General features: G+C 46.4%; 2 protein-coding genes and 1 long non-coding RNA gene across 3 annotated transcripts; 1 reads left to right on the forward strand and 2 right to left on the reverse strand.

Annotated features, from left to right (window-relative positions):
* Positions 1-1,619: 1,619 nt before the first annotated feature.
* PIGY (phosphatidylinositol glycan anchor biosynthesis class Y) lies at positions 1,620-2,329 on the reverse strand. Its single transcript, XM_059722292.1, has one exon. It carries the CDS (start codon positions 2,244-2,246, stop codon positions 2,031-2,033), a length of 216 nt encoding a protein of 71 aa, XP_059578275.1. The 5' UTR covers positions 2,247-2,329; the 3' UTR covers positions 1,620-2,030.
* PYURF (PIGY upstream open reading frame) lies at positions 2,306-2,752 on the reverse strand. Its single transcript, XM_019488112.2, has 2 exons — positions 2,557-2,752; positions 2,306-2,456 (listed from the first exon to the last, which is right to left on the reverse strand). Exons 1-2 carry the CDS (start codon positions 2,709-2,711, stop codon positions 2,306-2,308), a joined length of 306 nt encoding a protein of 101 aa, XP_019343657.1. The 5' UTR covers positions 2,712-2,752.
* Positions 2,711-17,541, forward strand: LOC132248621 (uncharacterized). Its single transcript, XR_009459928.1, has 6 exons — positions 2,711-2,860; positions 4,845-4,988; positions 8,449-8,515; positions 9,636-9,715; positions 10,590-10,776; positions 14,045-17,541. It is a non-coding gene; the product is annotated as an uncharacterized LOC132248621 (long non-coding RNA).
* Positions 17,542-17,844: the final 303 nt, after the last annotated feature.

Below are 17,844 nucleotides of genomic sequence, written 5' to 3' on the forward strand. Positions count from 1 at the left end.
ACTTTTCAAGTGCCTATCATCCATGGATTTTGCACATTAGAAAAAAACACCTAGTGCTTGGTGCCTTGCAGACTCTAAGGTTCAGACTGCCTACAACATATGAGACCTTTAGAAGTAAGAAATTAAGCTTTATTAATTGGTTAGCTCTGAATGTATTGTTCTGGAGTGCTTCAGCCTTTCAATATAATTAATAACCAACAATGGAATCTTTTTTTTCAGAATTCAGGAGCATTTAAAATCCAGTCAAAAACTAAAGAAGGGAGAAAGTACTATGCCAGCTACTTAAAAGCATGTTCCATTTAGGCTTAGAGCAAATGACAAAAAGCAGCCATTAAAAGACAGGGTGGCTTATTTTTATTATGAAATCACTTTGAACGATGGGACTAGTTAGCTAAATTACTAATGGATAACCAAGTGTTGCTTCTTTCATGGCTCTGCAGTAGTTTGCTAGAGGTGAAGTGATGGGTGACGAAAACACTAGTTTTTGCCAGCAGTCTTCTCCACAATTGGACAGAGGCCAAGGACTGACTTCTACAGGGACTGAACTTCTGTCTTCCTTCTTGTAGATGGTCCCTGCACAACAAAAATGAGGTGTGTTGGGGGCACACCATGGGAGCTGACAAGGTGTAGCTAAATAGCAGGTTTCAGGTCCCACTTCTCTTGATCTAGCAAAAAGTATCCTAGAAGAACAATGATATGACTGAGGAATAAGGGCCAGTCTTGCAGTGAGATATGGCTAAAAAATGGTAATGGGGTTCTGCTCTATGCTGTGGGTATACCTGAACCTTGCTGCCAGATCAGAGGCTACACACTTGGCTCACATTATAGAAGCGCTGCTTGGTGGAGTACTCTGGCTCTTGTCTCTGGTCTCAGACCCATCTCACCAAGACCTGGTTAATGCCAGAACTTTTGTTTCCCTATTTACTTGCTTTTGGCAGCTACCCATCTCTTCCCACAGGAGGCCACCAGCTGTCTTAAGGTACTGACCCTGCTGCCCCACAACAGTAAGTGTCCACAATACCTTGCCTATGGTTTTGTTGCTTCACTAAGCAGCGTATCAAGATAGGAAAGTCTGCTCAGATTAGTTATCTGGACTGTGTTTTTGCCTAGAGCAGTGGGTACTTCAGTGGGTCAGCGTCCCAATCCTGACTTGTTCTCAGTACTGCATCTCCTCAGTCAATGTAAAGCTAGCAAGGGGGAGTGTTAGAAGGCATTTTTGAGCCTATTGCCTTATTGTCAGCTGTTACAGGCCACTGCCAGTTGGAATAAATTAAAGCAGCTGCCAAACTACTATTTCATGGCACTTCTTGCCTGAATAATTGTGCCAGACCTGCTGATCTAGAAGGAAATCATATTAGAGTGACATGGATACCCCACCTTGGTTTTTTTTCTAAAAAGGTGTGCTGTGTTGGATGTGCATGGATGACTACCCTCAAAACATGGCTGCAGTGATCCTAACAAGTCTAAAGCTCACATGGATTTAAAAAAATCTTTGCACAGACAAGTTTGCTGTTGCACAGTGTTTTGATTACACTGCATTTTCATAGCACAGTGCCAGAAGCATTTCATGAATAAATCTGTTCAACCTAGCAACGCACCTAAAGACAGACACTGCCATCTTTAAAGAGCAGCCCACATTACTGTTTATTATTAACAACCTGAGTAAGTAATTAAACTGTATCTCAGTCAGTAGATGGAGTCATTCAGGGCAAAGACAAACACCCACTGTAATATGCTTTCACACTACTACAGTGCACCTCTGGATTTTGAGGGGCAAGGACAAATGTACTTAATTATCTTTCCTGGCAGAAATTAAGCAGTCATACACAAAGTCCTCTGTAGATCATTGTGAAGTGCCAGGAAGAGGGTGATAAAGGTCATCATTATTGAGAGAGAGCAAGGGAGGAAGAGACTATCCCAGTTACATGGAATATAATATTAGTGTACAGCTAAGATAAGCTACACAACTAGCACAGAGGCCCTGTGATTGATGAGCTCACTGGGCAGTGCCCTCGGGCTGTCTGCCTGCCTTAGTTGTGTCTAAAAAGTTTAATGCCCATCCAGGTCCACAGGTGGAAGAACACGTACACGGGGATCGTAACAGGAAGCAGCAGACTGTAGAAACATAAGCTGCTGGTGCTGGTGCAGCCCTGTGGGAAGTTTTCATCCATGGTGGCCGAATAAAACAAGCCAACCAAGGACAGCAGCGGGACAAGCACTGTCAGTGTAGGCAGTGACAGGAACATGACTACTGCTCACACATGAGCCTCTCAGTCTCTAGCTTTGCTCTCTGGGACAGCACTATCTAGCTTTGCTTTGACTCCTCGCCAGTGGGGTGAGGGGGCTCGGCCTCTATCTTCCTCGCCACCTGCGGTATCATGTTAGGGATGCCGTCCACCACCGGGTAGGCAATGCCCAGCTCCTCGTTGATCAGCTCGTTGGTGGATTCTTCATACCTGCGTGAAAAACGAACAGGTCAGGGCTGCGGATTCAAGGAGGAGAGTCCCTGCACACCTGTGTGCATATGTGTGTGCGTGGGTTCACACAAGTGCGTACCGGAGCGGGCGCTTGGACAGCGGGCACACGAGCAGCCCCAGCAGCGCGGGGTCCAGCCTGGCGGGCTGCGCAGAGCCCCGGCCGCTGTCCGGCCCACGCGTCCCGCCCGCCGCCACCTGCAACCCCCTGCGCAGCGCCGCAGCCCGGCCCAGCATCGTCCCACGCGCAGCGACTTCCGCCCGCCTGCTCGCGCCACTTCCTGCGCGCTGGGAACCCGCTCCGCCCGCGCACCGCCCCGCGCTTGGGTTCCGGGGGGAGGGGCCGTGTGTACACCCCCACCACCCGCGCCCGTTCACTTCATCTGGTACCTGGGCTTGGCGGGGGGGGGGGTGTTCTCTCTGTGTCTCTCCCTGAGGTGTTCCGGGCTGCAGGCTGACAGGGCCCGGCTCTCTCCCGCCAAGGGCCCAGCTCTGCAGTTCTGTTTCAGAGCGGCTTTGAAACGAGACCTACAGGTGTTTACGGAGGAAGGCCCTGCCCTGAGTCTGCACGGTGCTGGCCTGGACTTTTGAGTCCGGCGGCTTCGGTCATGTTTTCCCTTTGATTCCCAGTGAATAAAGGTGTGAAGTCAGGAATGTCGGAGTTGAAGCGTTCGCGGCGGGGAGCAGAGGCACAAGCAGCTGCTTTCACGTCCAGACGGGATGGATTTTGCATATGCAAAAGGTCATGCTCCCGTGTTAGTTGGGAAGCTACCCACATACTGGTATTTTCTGATGTCAGCATTCCTCACATTAAGAAGCACCCACTCCCAGCCCCTGGGGCACTGTGCTGGAGGCAGCAGGGTTCGATCAGTGGGGCTCAGTCTTTTTTTGGATCACCTTGGAAAATCGCAGCTCTCTTCTTATGCCTACAGAAAAATAAGAGGAGGGTTGGGTTTTTTCCTGTAGTCAAGAGCTCGGGAGGCCACAGTGGCAGATACCTATTTGACATCCCTGGGTTTATCTCATGAATGGTGCTTGAATGCCTCTTAGTGCTGGCATGGCAAGGTCCCACACACCACCCTCAAAAGGAGCTCGTGGCCCCTTGGTTGGGAATTGCACTAGATTGGGGTGCTCGGCTCCTAGCCAGTCGGCTGAATGTGGCCCATGGAGTCATGGCATCCAGCCCATACAGCTCCACAAGGGTCAGGGAGGTTGGTGGTGAGGGCGCAGTGGCAATTAACATTGCAACCCCTCTCCCATGCCAAGTTCTGGAGACCCATGTGGCCAGATCAGGGCTGGGTTATGCTCCCTCATCCTGCATGGCTGGATCATGGCAATGATGCCCCCCTTGTTCCCTTCCATGTGGCCAGGACCTACTTCTCCCACTGGATCGGGTCCACCATCCAGATCCAGCCCATGGACAAACCAAGCCCAGCCCATCTGGACCATGGGGCAGAAAGGTTGAGCATAAATGAACCTTGACTAGGTGGAGCCCATCTCCTTCTCAGTGACTGTCTATACTATGTTCTATTGTATGTTCTACTATGTTCATGCTTCTGGGCTTTGCTGGTTGCCACATGGGGTAGGAGGGAATTCCCTGTGACCTCCCCCACTCCCTTTCTGCTACATGTGAGGGCCGGGTTTTTTTAAGTCTTTCTCAGAGGCATTGGTTACTGGCTGCAGCCAAGACTGGGGACTTTGAGGTGTGCCAGTACTCCTGCAGGAACTTAAAGCTGGAGGTTCCTGGCTAAAGAGTCATGCCCCTCAGACTGATCACCTTAGTTGGGGGCAGGACGGAATTTTACCCCATGCTCAGACTGGTACTGACTGTGGGGGGGTTGCCTTCCTTTGTACCCCTGGGGGGTGGGGGGCTCTATCTGGAATCTCTTGAGTGTATATTAACAACCTTTTATAGAAGCAGGACATTGGCTGCCATGATCCCCCTTTTTTATCCACGGCAGGTTATTGTGTTATGTCTTGTGTTGTGTCAGGGTTGATGGTAGTTTTACAAAGAGTTTAGGTTATGGATTTGTATAGAATGGTTTGGATAGGGCAGGGGATAGAATGGTTCTTGTCTCAGGCAGGGGATTGGACTAGATGGTTAGATTAGGCAGTGGTTTTCAACCTGTGGTCCACAGACTATGTCTGATGGGTCCGTGAAAGATGACTGATCAATCAAAAGTATGTGAATAGCCACACTTACAATTTAAAGGGGTCCTCACCATCATTTGAAATGTCCAAAGGGGTCTGCATTTTCATTCAAATTGTTTTAGGGGTCCTCAAACAAAAAAAAGTTGAAAACCACTGGACTAGGGAGTTGGAAAGCGCCATCCAGCCTGACTTCTCTATAATTCTATGCTATTCCTGCAGCGTGGCTGGGGCCAGGATCTGAATGTCTCCAGGGAAAACCGCAGCTGAAAAGTTCCCAAGCAGGCCTGCTTGTGTGATGCATGCTCAAGGGCATGGCAGGCTTCTGAGGGGCTGGAGACTATTCCTGCAGTTTTGATATTCATCGTAAGTTCCTAACTCCCTCCTGGCCAACCCTGTGTCATAAATACTTGCAGGACTCCTGGAACAGGGTCAACCTATGCCCCCTGATCCAGCAATTGCTTGAATGTTTCTTGGTCAGTGTCCAGCTGGAGTTGGGAAATATAGGAGGAGGGGGGGGTAGAATAAAAAACACTCTAGAAGTGATGCACATAGATCATGACTGAGAGAAATTAAAGCAACTAACTTTGAAGGAGTGAAATCTGGGCCAGGGTCCCTGAAGCAGCACAGGTGGCTGTTAACATCTGTGAAACTGGCAGCAGTGAATGTGTTTTGGGAGTATGTGCAATTGTGCAGTTTGCAAATGCTGGTTTTGATTAGGATGCTGCCTGGCCTCAGTCCAGGACAATTTTTTTCATATTTGAGATGAAAGTCCCAGTTCAGGGAATCACAGGGGATGCCAGAGCATAGTCCTGAAACTTAGGACTGTCTCAAAAAATCCAGGACCATTAGTCACATCAAGATGGACTGAATAGGGAAAGGTATGCATAGTATAGGGAGAGATGCTACCTGAATGTATTAAAGACGTCTGTGAGGAAATATCCTTGCATTCTTTTAGACTTTTTGGCTTATGTGACTGCTACACACACTATCAGTCTTCTGTAAGATTTCCTAATTCATCTTTAATGATAAAATATTATGTGCCATAAGTCTGATATCAATGTTTAGTCCTTGGTTCTTAGTGTCCAGCCAGCTTATACATTTTTATAGTTTTATCATTTCTGTACCTTCATGACTACAATATCGCTCTGACACTACCAAAAGAACAAGTGAGTTATTCTTATTCCCATAACAACAAGAAGGAGGTCTAACTGTATTCAGCAACTCACATTCTAGGAGTACAAAGTTTTGTGCAGTAGAGTAAAAAAAATACAACTCACATGGTCATGGCACAGTATAATATATAACAGACCAATTTAAAATGCTGAGTATTTAGTACATCAAATTAAAATGTGCTAGTACCTGTAGTTTCCAATAGATGGCATCACACCATTTATAAAGTAATATTTAAGGTTAACTTTGTAGGCATTTACAGTAATGTTTCTTTAGTTTTCTGGAATGGCCAGTGTCTCCAACCTGTTCTTCTCCTCCAGAAAGATCCAACAGCTTTGGAAACAAAATCAGAATCCTGCTTATCCTTTAAGCAGGAATTTGCACAGCAAGCCACAGTGCAGGCTTGTTCCTTGTGTACACATTTGCACGTGGGCGTAAAACATTACCAAGTTAATTAATGCAGGTATCAGTACTCCACCAGGTTCAGTCTAAGCAGTGACTTCCTGTGCTCCAAAGTGCCCCTCAAGCATGCTGTGCTGCTCTGAACAGCTTGTTCCCTAGACTGGAAACACTATAGCTGCATCTGTTCAGTGCCACAGGCAGGCTAGTTAGGGAATAGCAAGTGAATTGGCAACATCGCTTAACAGTACTAATTAGTTAGCCTGAAATACTCAGCAAATGTGGCCACCTGGAGCAGTGCAGCCTGCCTGAGGATGTGGCTCTGGAGCCTGGTAAATGTACTGTTGTAGATATGGCTGAATCTAAATTGAGGTCAGCCAGACAGAAGCCTGGGAACCCATGTGCTGAGAGATGGAGACTCAGGCAGGAGTTGGGGTCCTCTGGCTCTGTTGGTGGAATTGCCTCCTGTGCCCTGGGGTAGGACAGTGTGACAACTGTAGATATTGTAGGGCTTACTGCCACTGCCAAGATTTCATTTACCCACCGGCGGTGACAGGATGGACCTTTATCTCGGATCACCTGGTCTGCCAGGAGACTGATCTTACTTTTCTCGCCTGCCACAGCTTTGTTGGTACTGTTAATAGGAGGCAATACCCTGAGATGATCCTTCAGGTCTTGAATTCTGTCTTCTTCTGTAGGGCTCCAAACCTCCCCTTTACCCCATCCTAGCCACTCCAGGTGAAACTCAAAGCTTCTCTTTGGCTTGGTATTATGCTCTCCGACTCTCTAATGCATAGTCCTCTGATGACCATAGTCTTAACCCGATATGCACCCACATCCAGGGGATGGCCTTAGACTGGGCTCAAAGACCCCAGAAACAACTCAGTCTCTCTTTAGAGTCAGTTCATGTCCCCTTTACTTTGGGATCAGTCACTCGTTTTCCAAAACAATTAATCTAACACTGCTCATTACAGATCTGTGTAGGTCTACTGGTGAGCAAACACAGTCCCTTGGTAGGATCTCTCTTCCGAGCAAAACAAAGACCCACCAGGGTGGCTCTAACCTTAGAAGGAAGTTTTCCTTGCTTCCCTCTGGGATCCTTAGCAGCTACTCCATTTAAGTGCTTTCAAAATTCTTGTGTAGGGTAGGCATGCCTCCATGTGCCTCCTTCTTTTGGTTGCTCCCACAGTCCTTGTCTGGCAGGGTCAGCAGTACCTGCTTGCAGGAACACTCAGCCGCTCCACTCAGCAGCTTGCAGGGAATCAACCCTTTCTGCCCCTCTCCAGGGCCAGAAATACCTCCTGGCAGCTTCCCTCCTCCAATCTGGAGTGAGAGGCTGCTCCAGAAGTGTTGCTGTGTTTCCTGTTTGTTTTTTTTTTCTGGTCTCCAGCTGCAGCCTCACCGGCTGCTCACACTGCAAGCTCTAAGAAACAAGGCTTTTGTTGGGCTAGTCCTTGCCAAGGAGATTTCAAATTGGCGTTATATGAAGTAGTGCTGGTAGCAACTTGGTAAATAGTCTTCCTTACCTCAGGCCCATGCTGAACCAATGTCCCATTGTGATGTTCAGAGATTATATGTTTCTAGTTCTGGTTCTCATGGATGATTGGAATTTTGGTCATTTTAAGCTTACTTGGCAGCTTGTTTTGTTTGTTTATAAGAGTATGTCTATTAACATCAGAGCCTTGAACAACTTCCAACTTGGCTAATTGCATTCTGCATATCAAATCTCCCGCTGCTGTTTTACTTATTATTTATTTCAGCCACTTAATGCAGCCCTTAAGCACCTAGCTGCCCTGGCAATTACATATTACAAATACAAATTATACAAGGGTTCCCAACTAACAATAATTCTTCACTTCCTGTCCTAAACTGTCATTATTCACAGCAGCACCACGCACAATTCTTATAGCATCTCACTGGTCCATAAGGCACCACCCTTACACATTGTAAACAACAGTGGAAGTTCTTGATCTTGCTCCTGTTCACACGAGTAACATCCATGGGACTATTCAGTTGTGTAAAGTCATTCACATACACAATACATACAGAGTTGGGGTGCAAGGTCTAGAGGATTCAGACAGCTTCACTACATGATCAGCTAGTAGGGCAATCGGAGGTCATTTTGAACAAAGGGGACTCTATGAACAAGATTGCACCATGTCTAATCAAGCAGGTTAGGAAAGGACTTTCCCTCAAAAATTCTGCTGCAGGAACTGGCCCTTATTGTGTCCATCTCTCATTCCTTGTCTACTAGCAATCTTCAGAAAGTGCTGAATGAAGAGTATGATGACGTTCTGGAGGAAATGATGTTGGATATCACAGTAAGACATTGTCTTCCTATTTACAGGTCCAACTCTATAAACAATTAGACAAAGAAATAGATTTACTCATGTGAGTCTTAGAAAGGTTAAATGTAGGTGGCCCATCCCATAAGCATGTTTAAGCCACACACGGGAGTAAGGTGGTTAACATGAAGCGTATCCATCTTTGGCTCCCCAGAGCGAATGACCATTTACAGCAAGGAAACACAGGGTTGCTTTTGTGATCTCTTTTATTGAAATAACTGTATAGTTGGGCGAGAAGTTAGGCAAGCTGTTGGGCACCAAGTACTCTTCGTTAGGTCAGCCCAGGGCAGGCAACGAATTTCAAAATCCTTCATGCTGTAGTGGGGTTGGAGTGGTGTTGTAGCTATGATGATTCAGGAAATGTGAGAAGCAAGGGGTTTTGTGGTGATATCTTTTATCAAACTGTACATTTGGGAGAGATGTTAGGCAGGCTTTTGGGTACAAAGTGCCCTTCCTTAGGTCTGCAGAAAAAAACAGTCTGAGCTAAATACTAGATAAAACAATGGCTGGTGTTTAGCTCTGCATGCAAATGAAATCTAAGTTAAACACCAGACAAAACAATGGCATGTCTGTTTCCACACATGCAAAAGAAAACAGGTACCCAGAGGAGTGGAGGAGAGCTGCAAACAGGAGCAGAGAGAGACTGTTAGAAGTCACTTCAAAGCAAAAGAAGAGAGAACCAACTTCTGTAAAACAAAGCCATTTAGAAGGGAAAGAATCATTACTACCTGTGGAGTACAAGAGAGGTTAGAAGAGACCTGTTAGATTATAATGAGTCAGAAGACCAGCATCCAATAAAAGATTCCAAAAGCTACCCTGCTTCTCAAATGTTTCTTGAACCGTCGTGGCTACAAAACACACTGACCTCATTTACAGGGTCAACGAGAAGTAGCCTTCTAAACAAGTGTGGAACAAGGCTCAAATTTTCCCTTCTGGCCCCACCTTTGCTCAAGTAGTTCCAATGAAAGCATCAACTAGCCATAAAAGCAATGGGTCCTTTCAGTGTGTGTACATTGGTGATTACAGTTTCAAGCCCTGCATCAGGAAAAGAATGGTATGTGTGACCCAGCATTCAAGACTTGCTTTTTCTGTCTAGGTAATGAAGAAAGGAGAATCTATTGTTACTGTTGAACTTAAAGAAAATGGTCCAAACATTCCCATCACTAAGCATAACAGGTAAGATCCTGAAGCTCTTCTGCACATTTCTCTTTCCTTGTTAGAATGCTCTACTATATATAGTGCACATTTACTCACTTGTACTGATTTCTGTGCATTGGGTACACAGTAAATTGTTTTTTAATGAGTTTAGTGTTGAGGTTGTTATGCAAGATGGGACGTGTTACCAGAGAGAGAGTTCAAGCTTTATCACCTATACAGTGCACAAAGGATAGCAGCGATACAGAGGCGACTTGAGTGAAATCTTACAACCTGTGTTATGCAAATGATCTAACAAAGCCCTCTGGTCTGATACTCTGTGAGTCTGTGAAAGCACTACTTACACACTTTGTGCATAATTTATAAAGTGTGTTGACTGTCTAGGATTATCATGTGATTAGACTATTCCCATTGCCAATAGAGAGAAACCGAACTGTGCTGCTTTACATCTGTGTAAATCCAGAATAATGTTGTTGATTTCAGAGGCAGTTACCATAGGTTGACACCAATATAAATACATTAGCGTAGAACATGGACCAGAGATTCATGTGTACATACTGTACAGAATACAGACCACCTATCATGTTTTACTCTGGGGCCCTGGGATACTACTATTGTATACATGTTGTTGTTATTGTTAATGGCATTAACTAGAATGAGAAACCATCCCTAAATACATTTATGTAACCAGTTGAACTGATGGACATTTGCAGGGGTCATTCTCGTTCATTCTTACATACAAGTAATCTTGTTTAACTCAGTGTGATAACTAGTCATATGCACAGGATTTGCAGGATTGAAGAGTTAAGTAGTATACATTTTCCCTTTCAAATCACCTCTTGCACTGCTTCACTGAAACCTAGAAAGTAATAGCACTGCATCTATACCTTTGCAGGAAAGAATATATTGATGTGTATGTGAATTACACATTCAATTTTAATCTGTGAAGAGGCAATTTAAAGATTTCAACGGATGCATTTTTAAGAGGCTGCCCAGCCAACAGGTGGAGGATCTTTCTTCCCACTGAACTTCAGGCCGTTTTCTATGGGCATACCAAATATAACTGGCAGCTGCTGGAAAAGGTAACTCAGGCAGGCAAATGTGTAGCTGCTCAATTGGCTGGACACACATTTCCTGTGACTTGTTTCTTTTTTGAGTGCATTGTTCATGAATGAGAAAACAGGTGACTCGAGGGACTGTTCGGGCAGAAAGGTTTTCACTTTGGGTCACTAGCTTGAACCCGTTTTTGATTAAAGTGGTGTCGCAGGGCACTTAGCTGCCCTGCTCTTAAAGTGGGAAAACTGCTGAGGAAAGAGCCCTAGCAGGGAATAAGAAGCCCAGCTGTGGGTTGCCAGGGCAACCAGAGAAGGTCAGCTGACTAGAAGGGGCAGGGCCTGGCTCCCTTATAAACCCTAGGGGCTGGGGCCAGAGGCAGTTCCCTGCCAGCAACCATGGAGGAAGGAGCTCTCTCATGGAAGGGATGGAGTATTTCCCAGTAGGCTTGAGCGTTGTTGTGGCCGGGTGGCTTCCATTTAAGTTATAGCCAGAGGGCTTGTGTTTATGTTGCTGTTTGTTAGACCGGTGTTTTGGGTGAGGCTATTAGGGGTTGGAGGAGGCTTCATAGGGGACTCATGGTGGAGTGTGAGGACCCCAGTGCTGGTGAGGGTGCAGCATTTGGGGTGCATAGACCCCGGCCCCAGAGCAGGGGGCAGCATTATTGAGAGAGCCCCAGGAGAGGGGACAGCACCACTGAGAAGCCCCAGTGTGGGCACGGAGAGCCCCAGGAGAGGGGACAGTACCACTGAGAAGCCCCAGTGTGGGCACGGAGAGCCCCAGGAGAGGGGACAGTACCACTGAGAAGCCCCAGTGTGGGCACGGGGAGCCCCACAGAGGGGGCTGCGTTACTGAGAGTCCGAGTCCAGAGAGGGCACAGAGAGAGAGAGAGGGACAGAATAACGTCCGTTACATCTGCGAGGCTTGGGGTATGGTATTGGGGTGGTAGGAGCCACGCATAGCCCATAAGGCTTGGGTGCACGGTACAACCGTGACAGGAGAACCGTGGCCAAGGGGACAGAAGGCAGCCTCCCTATAAAAATATATAAGATCAAAGACGTGGCGGGCGAGAATCGGAAGGTGCAAGACGACAGCTTGGCATGGTAAAGGAGGCGGCAGGGGAGAGCACGGTGACCCTGACGTCCCCCCTGTTACAAGTGGCTACCAGTCATTTGGGGCCTAAAGTGGCTGATGGTATTTCCTGAAGTCCTATCAGATTATGGTGCTTTCTAATTTTAACAATCTCTATAGCCAAAGAAACAAAATGGTCAGGAAATGCATGCTGCAGAATATAGTCCATACCACACTTTTTAGCACTCCCATCTAGACTAGAGAGTAGAAGAGGGATGGCCTTTGCTTAATAATATGTACAGCACCTAGCACCCCCTTGACCAGGGTCATTAGACCTTACAAGAACAATCGTTTTCAGAGCGGCACCATTTCTGGAAGAATTAGTAGATATGTATAACACTGTCTTTTGATTTTGGTAGTCCTTTGAACCCAGGTTGTACTCCATGCCACATAGATAAGAACTAGGCTAAAGGGTGTTGCTCTGAATTTATAGCTGTATTGTTGAGATCAGAACTGAGCTTTTTAATTTCATTTACTCTTCACTTAGGTAAGATTTTCCTTAAAGTCAGTGGGGGAAGGTCTAAAGAAAGAGAAAGAGGAATTGAATAATAATCACAGGTTTATCTCACAATCTGTAAAAACCAGGCAAGCAGATTCCACCTTAAAGAAACTAAGCAGATCTAAACCTGTAACCAAAGGATTATTTTATGTATTTGCCGGGTAAATTATTGTTTTATAAAAGTAATGCTCTCAGTAGTTAGCTCTGTATTTAAAAAAACAAACAAACATGTTTTGAATTCTTTCATTTGGAAAATAAGTCTGCCCTCACTTTTCTTTGGCTGTACTTTTACCATTTCCATGCCAGAGCCATCTCTGCCTTGTATCGGCAGGCACAAAGGACCATGGGCAAACTTAGTTCTATTCTTCTAGGACTCTGTCTTGGAGGTTGCCCCAGGGCATCTGATTTATTCCAGATTCTGTTATGGTTTTATTATGCTTAGCACCTATATGCAGCCTTGCTTTAATAGGTCCTGGACCCTCCTAGAGCCTGTGTATATGATGGATCATGAATCATCATGCAGCTGAGGTAGGAGGTATTTGATTAGCTTCAAAGCTGTTGCCTTTAGTGAGTATTTAGTTCATCTGCACAAATGGAAGACTGTCTACTTAATCTGTCATTGGTGCAAGCCCAATAACTTCAACATGAAGTTCAACATACGACATGAAGCTGGATTCCCAGCTGATGGAGCTACTTCCACATTCAGAAATAACAGGCACGTTTATATGTGTGATTAATGCAGACAAATAAACTCTGGAGTGTATTGCTCTGGAGTTTTTTTGCTCCAGAGTTTATTTATGTGCAGCATATGGAGCCTCATCGGAGCAGCTCAGGCTGGCAGGGGACCCAGGGGGTCAGCTTGCCAATGCAGGGCTGCTCCGGTGGGGCTGCATGTTCTGCAGAGAGGGTGGCTGAAGCTTGAGGGTGGCTCAGCACAGGGGCTGCCTGTCAGCTAGCTCTATGCTGAAGCACCCTTATGCCTCAGTTAGTCCCTCCATGGCACGTGGAGCCCCAACAGAGCAGCCCTGGGCTGGCTTCTCCCCCCACCCCAGCTCCACGTGATATGGAGCAGCTGGCTGGGTCATGAGGGTGCTCCAGTGTGGGGACTTCCTGCCAGCTAGCCCTGCATTGGAGCACCCTGTGTGCCAGCTAGCCAGGGAAGCATCTATACATGCGCTGCTATGCACAAAAAAAACTCCACAGAAGAAGAGTACTTGTAAATACAAGTACTATCCTACTGCAGATTTTCTTAGTATTGTGCACCCTAATAGGGATGCACATGTAGATGCCAACATGCTCACTGCACAGTTAATTAGTCAATTGTGCAGTAAACATCTTGTGTAGATGTACCCAACCTGGTGTTCTTGCTGGAAAGCATATGGGAGTGTGGGCAAAGAGGAGGACTGAAAATCCAGCCTTTTACCCCAAGTGTTGACTTCTACTTAGGTGTCTAATTAATATAGCTGGTCTGAAATTTTAAACTAGGATGTTTTTGATTTTTTTCAATCGCAAATTCAATTTTTCATGGGAACAGTCACAGTATTGCCAACATTTTTAGCTGTTAAGAAAATCTGAGGAGAATATTTTTATTTTGGTCACATGGCAGAAACTGAACTACTTTGAGGGTTTATTTTTCCTCCAAAATGAATTGAATTGTTTTGTTTCAGGGCAGTGTAATACCAATACTAGAGGTTTGCTTGAGCTGCCAAGGTGTATCATAGGAATTGCAATTCAAGTGCCTGCTGCCCACATTGTTCTCCACGAGCAAGGATCCCTGGCTGAACTACATCCCAGGATTCACCATGTGTTCCCTCTGGCAGAACAGCAGAGGTGCATCATGGGAGATAGATAGATAAAGATCTTCCCAGAGCCGCCCATACTAGCCTTCAAACAAGCACCAAACCTCGCCAACCTCATCACCAGAAGCAAACTTCCTCAAGCCCAGAACACACCAAAAGGATCCAGACGGTGCCATGACAAAAAATGCAAAACCTGCCAACACCTCTCTACCACCCCCACAATTACTACACCCCACAACAGCCATCAGCATCCCTGGATCTTACAGCTGCATCTCCAGAAATGTAATATAACTCATCCAATGCACCAAATGCCCTGATGGAAAATACGTAGGAGAGACCAAACAACAACTGCGCACCACAATGAATGCACACCAGAAATCTATCAAAGACAGAAACACTCAATTACCGGTGGGGGCACATTTCTCACAGGAGGACCACTCTCTCTCCAATCTCTCAGTCCTGATCCTCAAGGGAAACTTACACAACACTTCCCAGAGACGAGCCTATGAGCTCTATTTCATCAACCTCCTGAATACTAGAGATCATGGACTAAATATAGACAGTGGATTTTTGATACATTATAATCTGCCTGACAACTGACTCCCCAGCCCAGCCCCTGGCTTCTTTACTTTTCATTCCATTCCATCCAGGAAGAGCACACACCAACTACTGAAACTTCCTTAGCCTGACGAAGGGTTTTTGAACTCGAAAGCTTGCTTAATAACTATTCTCCAACTATTTGGGTTGGTCTAATAAAAGATATCAAATTCACCCAAGGAACCTTGTCTGCTCATGGGAAATAGTGCACTCATTTCTATTCAGTGGTATGGGTGGGGTTGTCAAGAATTTGAACTACAACTCCCATTAGATTTGCAGTGGTTTAAAGCAGTGTTTCCCAACATTTTCCAGCCCAAGGCACACTTACATTAATAAAAATGTTTCGTGGCACACCTGTTGAGGCATTCCCCATCCTCATACCTATTGTAGCTTATTGCCATGGCACAATTCTGTGGCACACTTTTGTGCTGCAGCATACTAGTTGGGAAACACTGGTTTAAAGAGATGCAAATTAAGCCCGTTCAAAAGAAACCTTTGCATTCTGATGAAAAATGTTTCAACAAAATGTTTTGATAAGCCCTAGCTCAGACATTAATGAGGTTTTCCATTCTGGAGAAATGTTGCCTGTTTGTGCCACAAACAAACGCCAGAATATCAGAATTTCTCACGGGACTAAAATTCTGATTTTTCCACCAACTCTAGTACCTCAGTTTTGGGCTCCACAATTAAAAAAGGATGTGGAGAAGCTTGAGAGAGTCCAGAGAAGAGCCACACACATGATCAGAGGTCAAGAAAACAGACCTTACGACAACAGGCTGAGAGCCATGGGACTCTTTAGCCTGGAAAAGCGCAGACTCAGGGGTGATCTGATGGCCACCTATAAGTTTATCAGGGGTGACCACCAGTACCTGGGGGAACGTTTGTTCACCAGAGCGCCCCAAGGGATGACAAGGTCGAACAGTTATAAACTACTGCAAGACTGTTTCAGGCTAGACATAAGAAAGAATTTCTTTACTGTCCGAGCTCCCAAGGTCTGGAATAGCCTGCCATCGGAGATGGTTCAAGCACCCACATTGAACACCTTCAAGAGTAAATTGGATGCTTATCTTGCTGGGATCCTATGACCCCAGCTGACTTCCTGCCCTTCGGGCGTGGGGCTGGACTCGATGATCTTCCTAGGTCCCTTCCAGCCCTAATGTCTATGAAATCTATGAACTGAACTCTCTCTGCAAGGTATTCCCTGGTAACTTTCTCTATAGTGCTGGATGGTGATAGCAGGTGGCATTGGACATGTTCCAAAAAATGAGATTCCCCAAATTCATTTCTAACTCTAGTGTTATTTAAGTTTTAAGAAGAAGGAAGCTTGGTTGAGGTCCTTAGAGCTTTCTTTGCTTGTGGGAGTAGTCCTGATTGGTACAAGTCAACCCAGCTTATGCCACACAAGACTTGCACCATATGAAATGCAGTTTAAAAAGCAAGTGTCCAGATATAGAACCAGTTTAGAATGGTTTAAAGGACTTGAAAGTTCCTGGAACATTTCAAAAATATACCTAGATAATCAGGTATTATTTTGATCCAGTTTTCTGTGAACTAGTTCAGTGACATCTGCAGACACCAAGCTTCCAGGACTAGTGTCTGGTCAGTCCTCCAGGCACCCTGTACTGCACCATTTCTAAGTCCTCCTAGCCCCCACCCCAACTCTCATATGGCAACTGGCTGCTCTGGTAATGCTCATTACTCAGATGGGTGGAGTGCCCCTATTTCTGGGCAAGCAACAATTGTAGCAGGCTTGCCTTTCAGAGCTTGGGTTGAGTCCCAGGCTTGAAATCTTACTGTTTTGATTGGTGGAGCTCATCCACCAATCAGGAGGCAGCAAGAGCAGTTAAGTCGCACCCTTTTCCTGAGGGGAGGGGAGAGGAGTCGTTCCTACCCCCCACCCCCCGGACTTGATTGAAGACTGCAACACTCAGGTCCGGAAGACTTCAGGGGCAGAGCCCTGGAGAGTATTAAAGGAGCTGTGAGCCCAGCATGAGGGGACACATCTGGGACAGCGAAGAGAGAAGAGCGGGGCTCAGAAGAGCTGCTCAGCACAGCGAAGCAGTAGCCCAGAAGCGCCCCTGAAGACTTCCATCACCGGGGAACAGCAGACGGCTCCAGCAGCTAGGCTCTCGGTGTGCGGCACAGCACACAGCATCCAGACCCTGGGAGCTGTGTGAGGTGGCTCGGGTCTGCAATCTCTGGCATGCAGCCAGAGACACGGTGCACAGGATGCTGCACAAAGTAGGACCTTTGGAGCGCTTGAGCGGCTCGGGTCCTCAACCCCCGGAACGAGGCTGGGAGCTCAGTGCAGGAGGCGCTGCACAGAGGGTCCAGGAGCGGACCAAGCCTGGTGCTGCACAAGGCAGCCCCCCCGCCCCCGAAACCCACTGCAGGCAAGAGAGCAGCCTGGTGCAGAGGACGAGACCACCCTCCAGGCCTGGGAGCCCTGAGTTGCAAGGAAAAGAGGGTTCCCACAGGGGAAGAGAGGGCCCCCCTAAAGTTACCAGCTTCTTTGTAGGGCTTGGGAATAGCCCAAAGGCATTGGGGTTTCCCCTCGGGATTGAGTTTATCTTTGGGGTTTATCTGTTTCAGATCAGATACTTACCTGTATCTGGAGCACTGGTATAAGGTTTTATGTCATTTACCCAGAAAGTATTGTTTATATTACTGGTTTAGATATCTTATATGTACAATGTATGTATGTGTGTATATGTTTATATCCATGTTCCTTTCCCTTGTGATAAGTTAATGTAAATAAATGTGTATATAGTTAACTCCCCTGACTGTCCTGGCCTGGCTCTATAGGGACAGAGGGAAACGGGGTGGTCTGCAGTTCCCACCCCACAGCACACCTGCCAGCTAACAGTCCCCTTCAATTGGAGAAGGGGAGTATATACCCAAGTTACCTGGGCTACACAATTAACAATTAATGGACCAATGCACATTGACTGAGCATGGAATTGAGAGCCATTCTGTGTTATTACATGCCTGTTGTGCAGTGGCTCAGTTTTCCCTCATTCTGCAATCCTGGGGAAATGCTGGGCACTTGCCACTGTGAGGCAGTGCCTCAC

The sequence above is a fragment of the Alligator mississippiensis genome, chromosome 2, assembly GCF_030867095.1.
Source record: "Alligator mississippiensis isolate rAllMis1 chromosome 2, rAllMis1, whole genome shotgun sequence".
NCBI classification, from domain to species: domain Eukaryota; kingdom Metazoa; phylum Chordata; order Crocodylia; family Alligatoridae; genus Alligator; species Alligator mississippiensis.

What these genes read in the sequence shown, in the direction of transcription:
- PYURF (XM_019488112.2), bottom strand. Translation starts at nt 2,711, where the DNA reads ATGCTGGGCCGGGCTGCGGCGCTGCGCAGGGGGTTGCAGGTGGCGGCG. An exon ending in CTGTCCAAGCGCCCGCTCCG is followed by an intron (nt 2,457 to 2,556) that starts GTACGCACTTGT and finishes TTTTTCACGCAG; the next exon opens with GTATGAAGAATCCACCAACG.
- PIGY (XM_059722292.1), bottom strand. Translation starts at nt 2,246, where the DNA reads ATGTTCCTGTCACTGCCTACACTGACAGTGCTTGTCCCGCTGCTGTCC.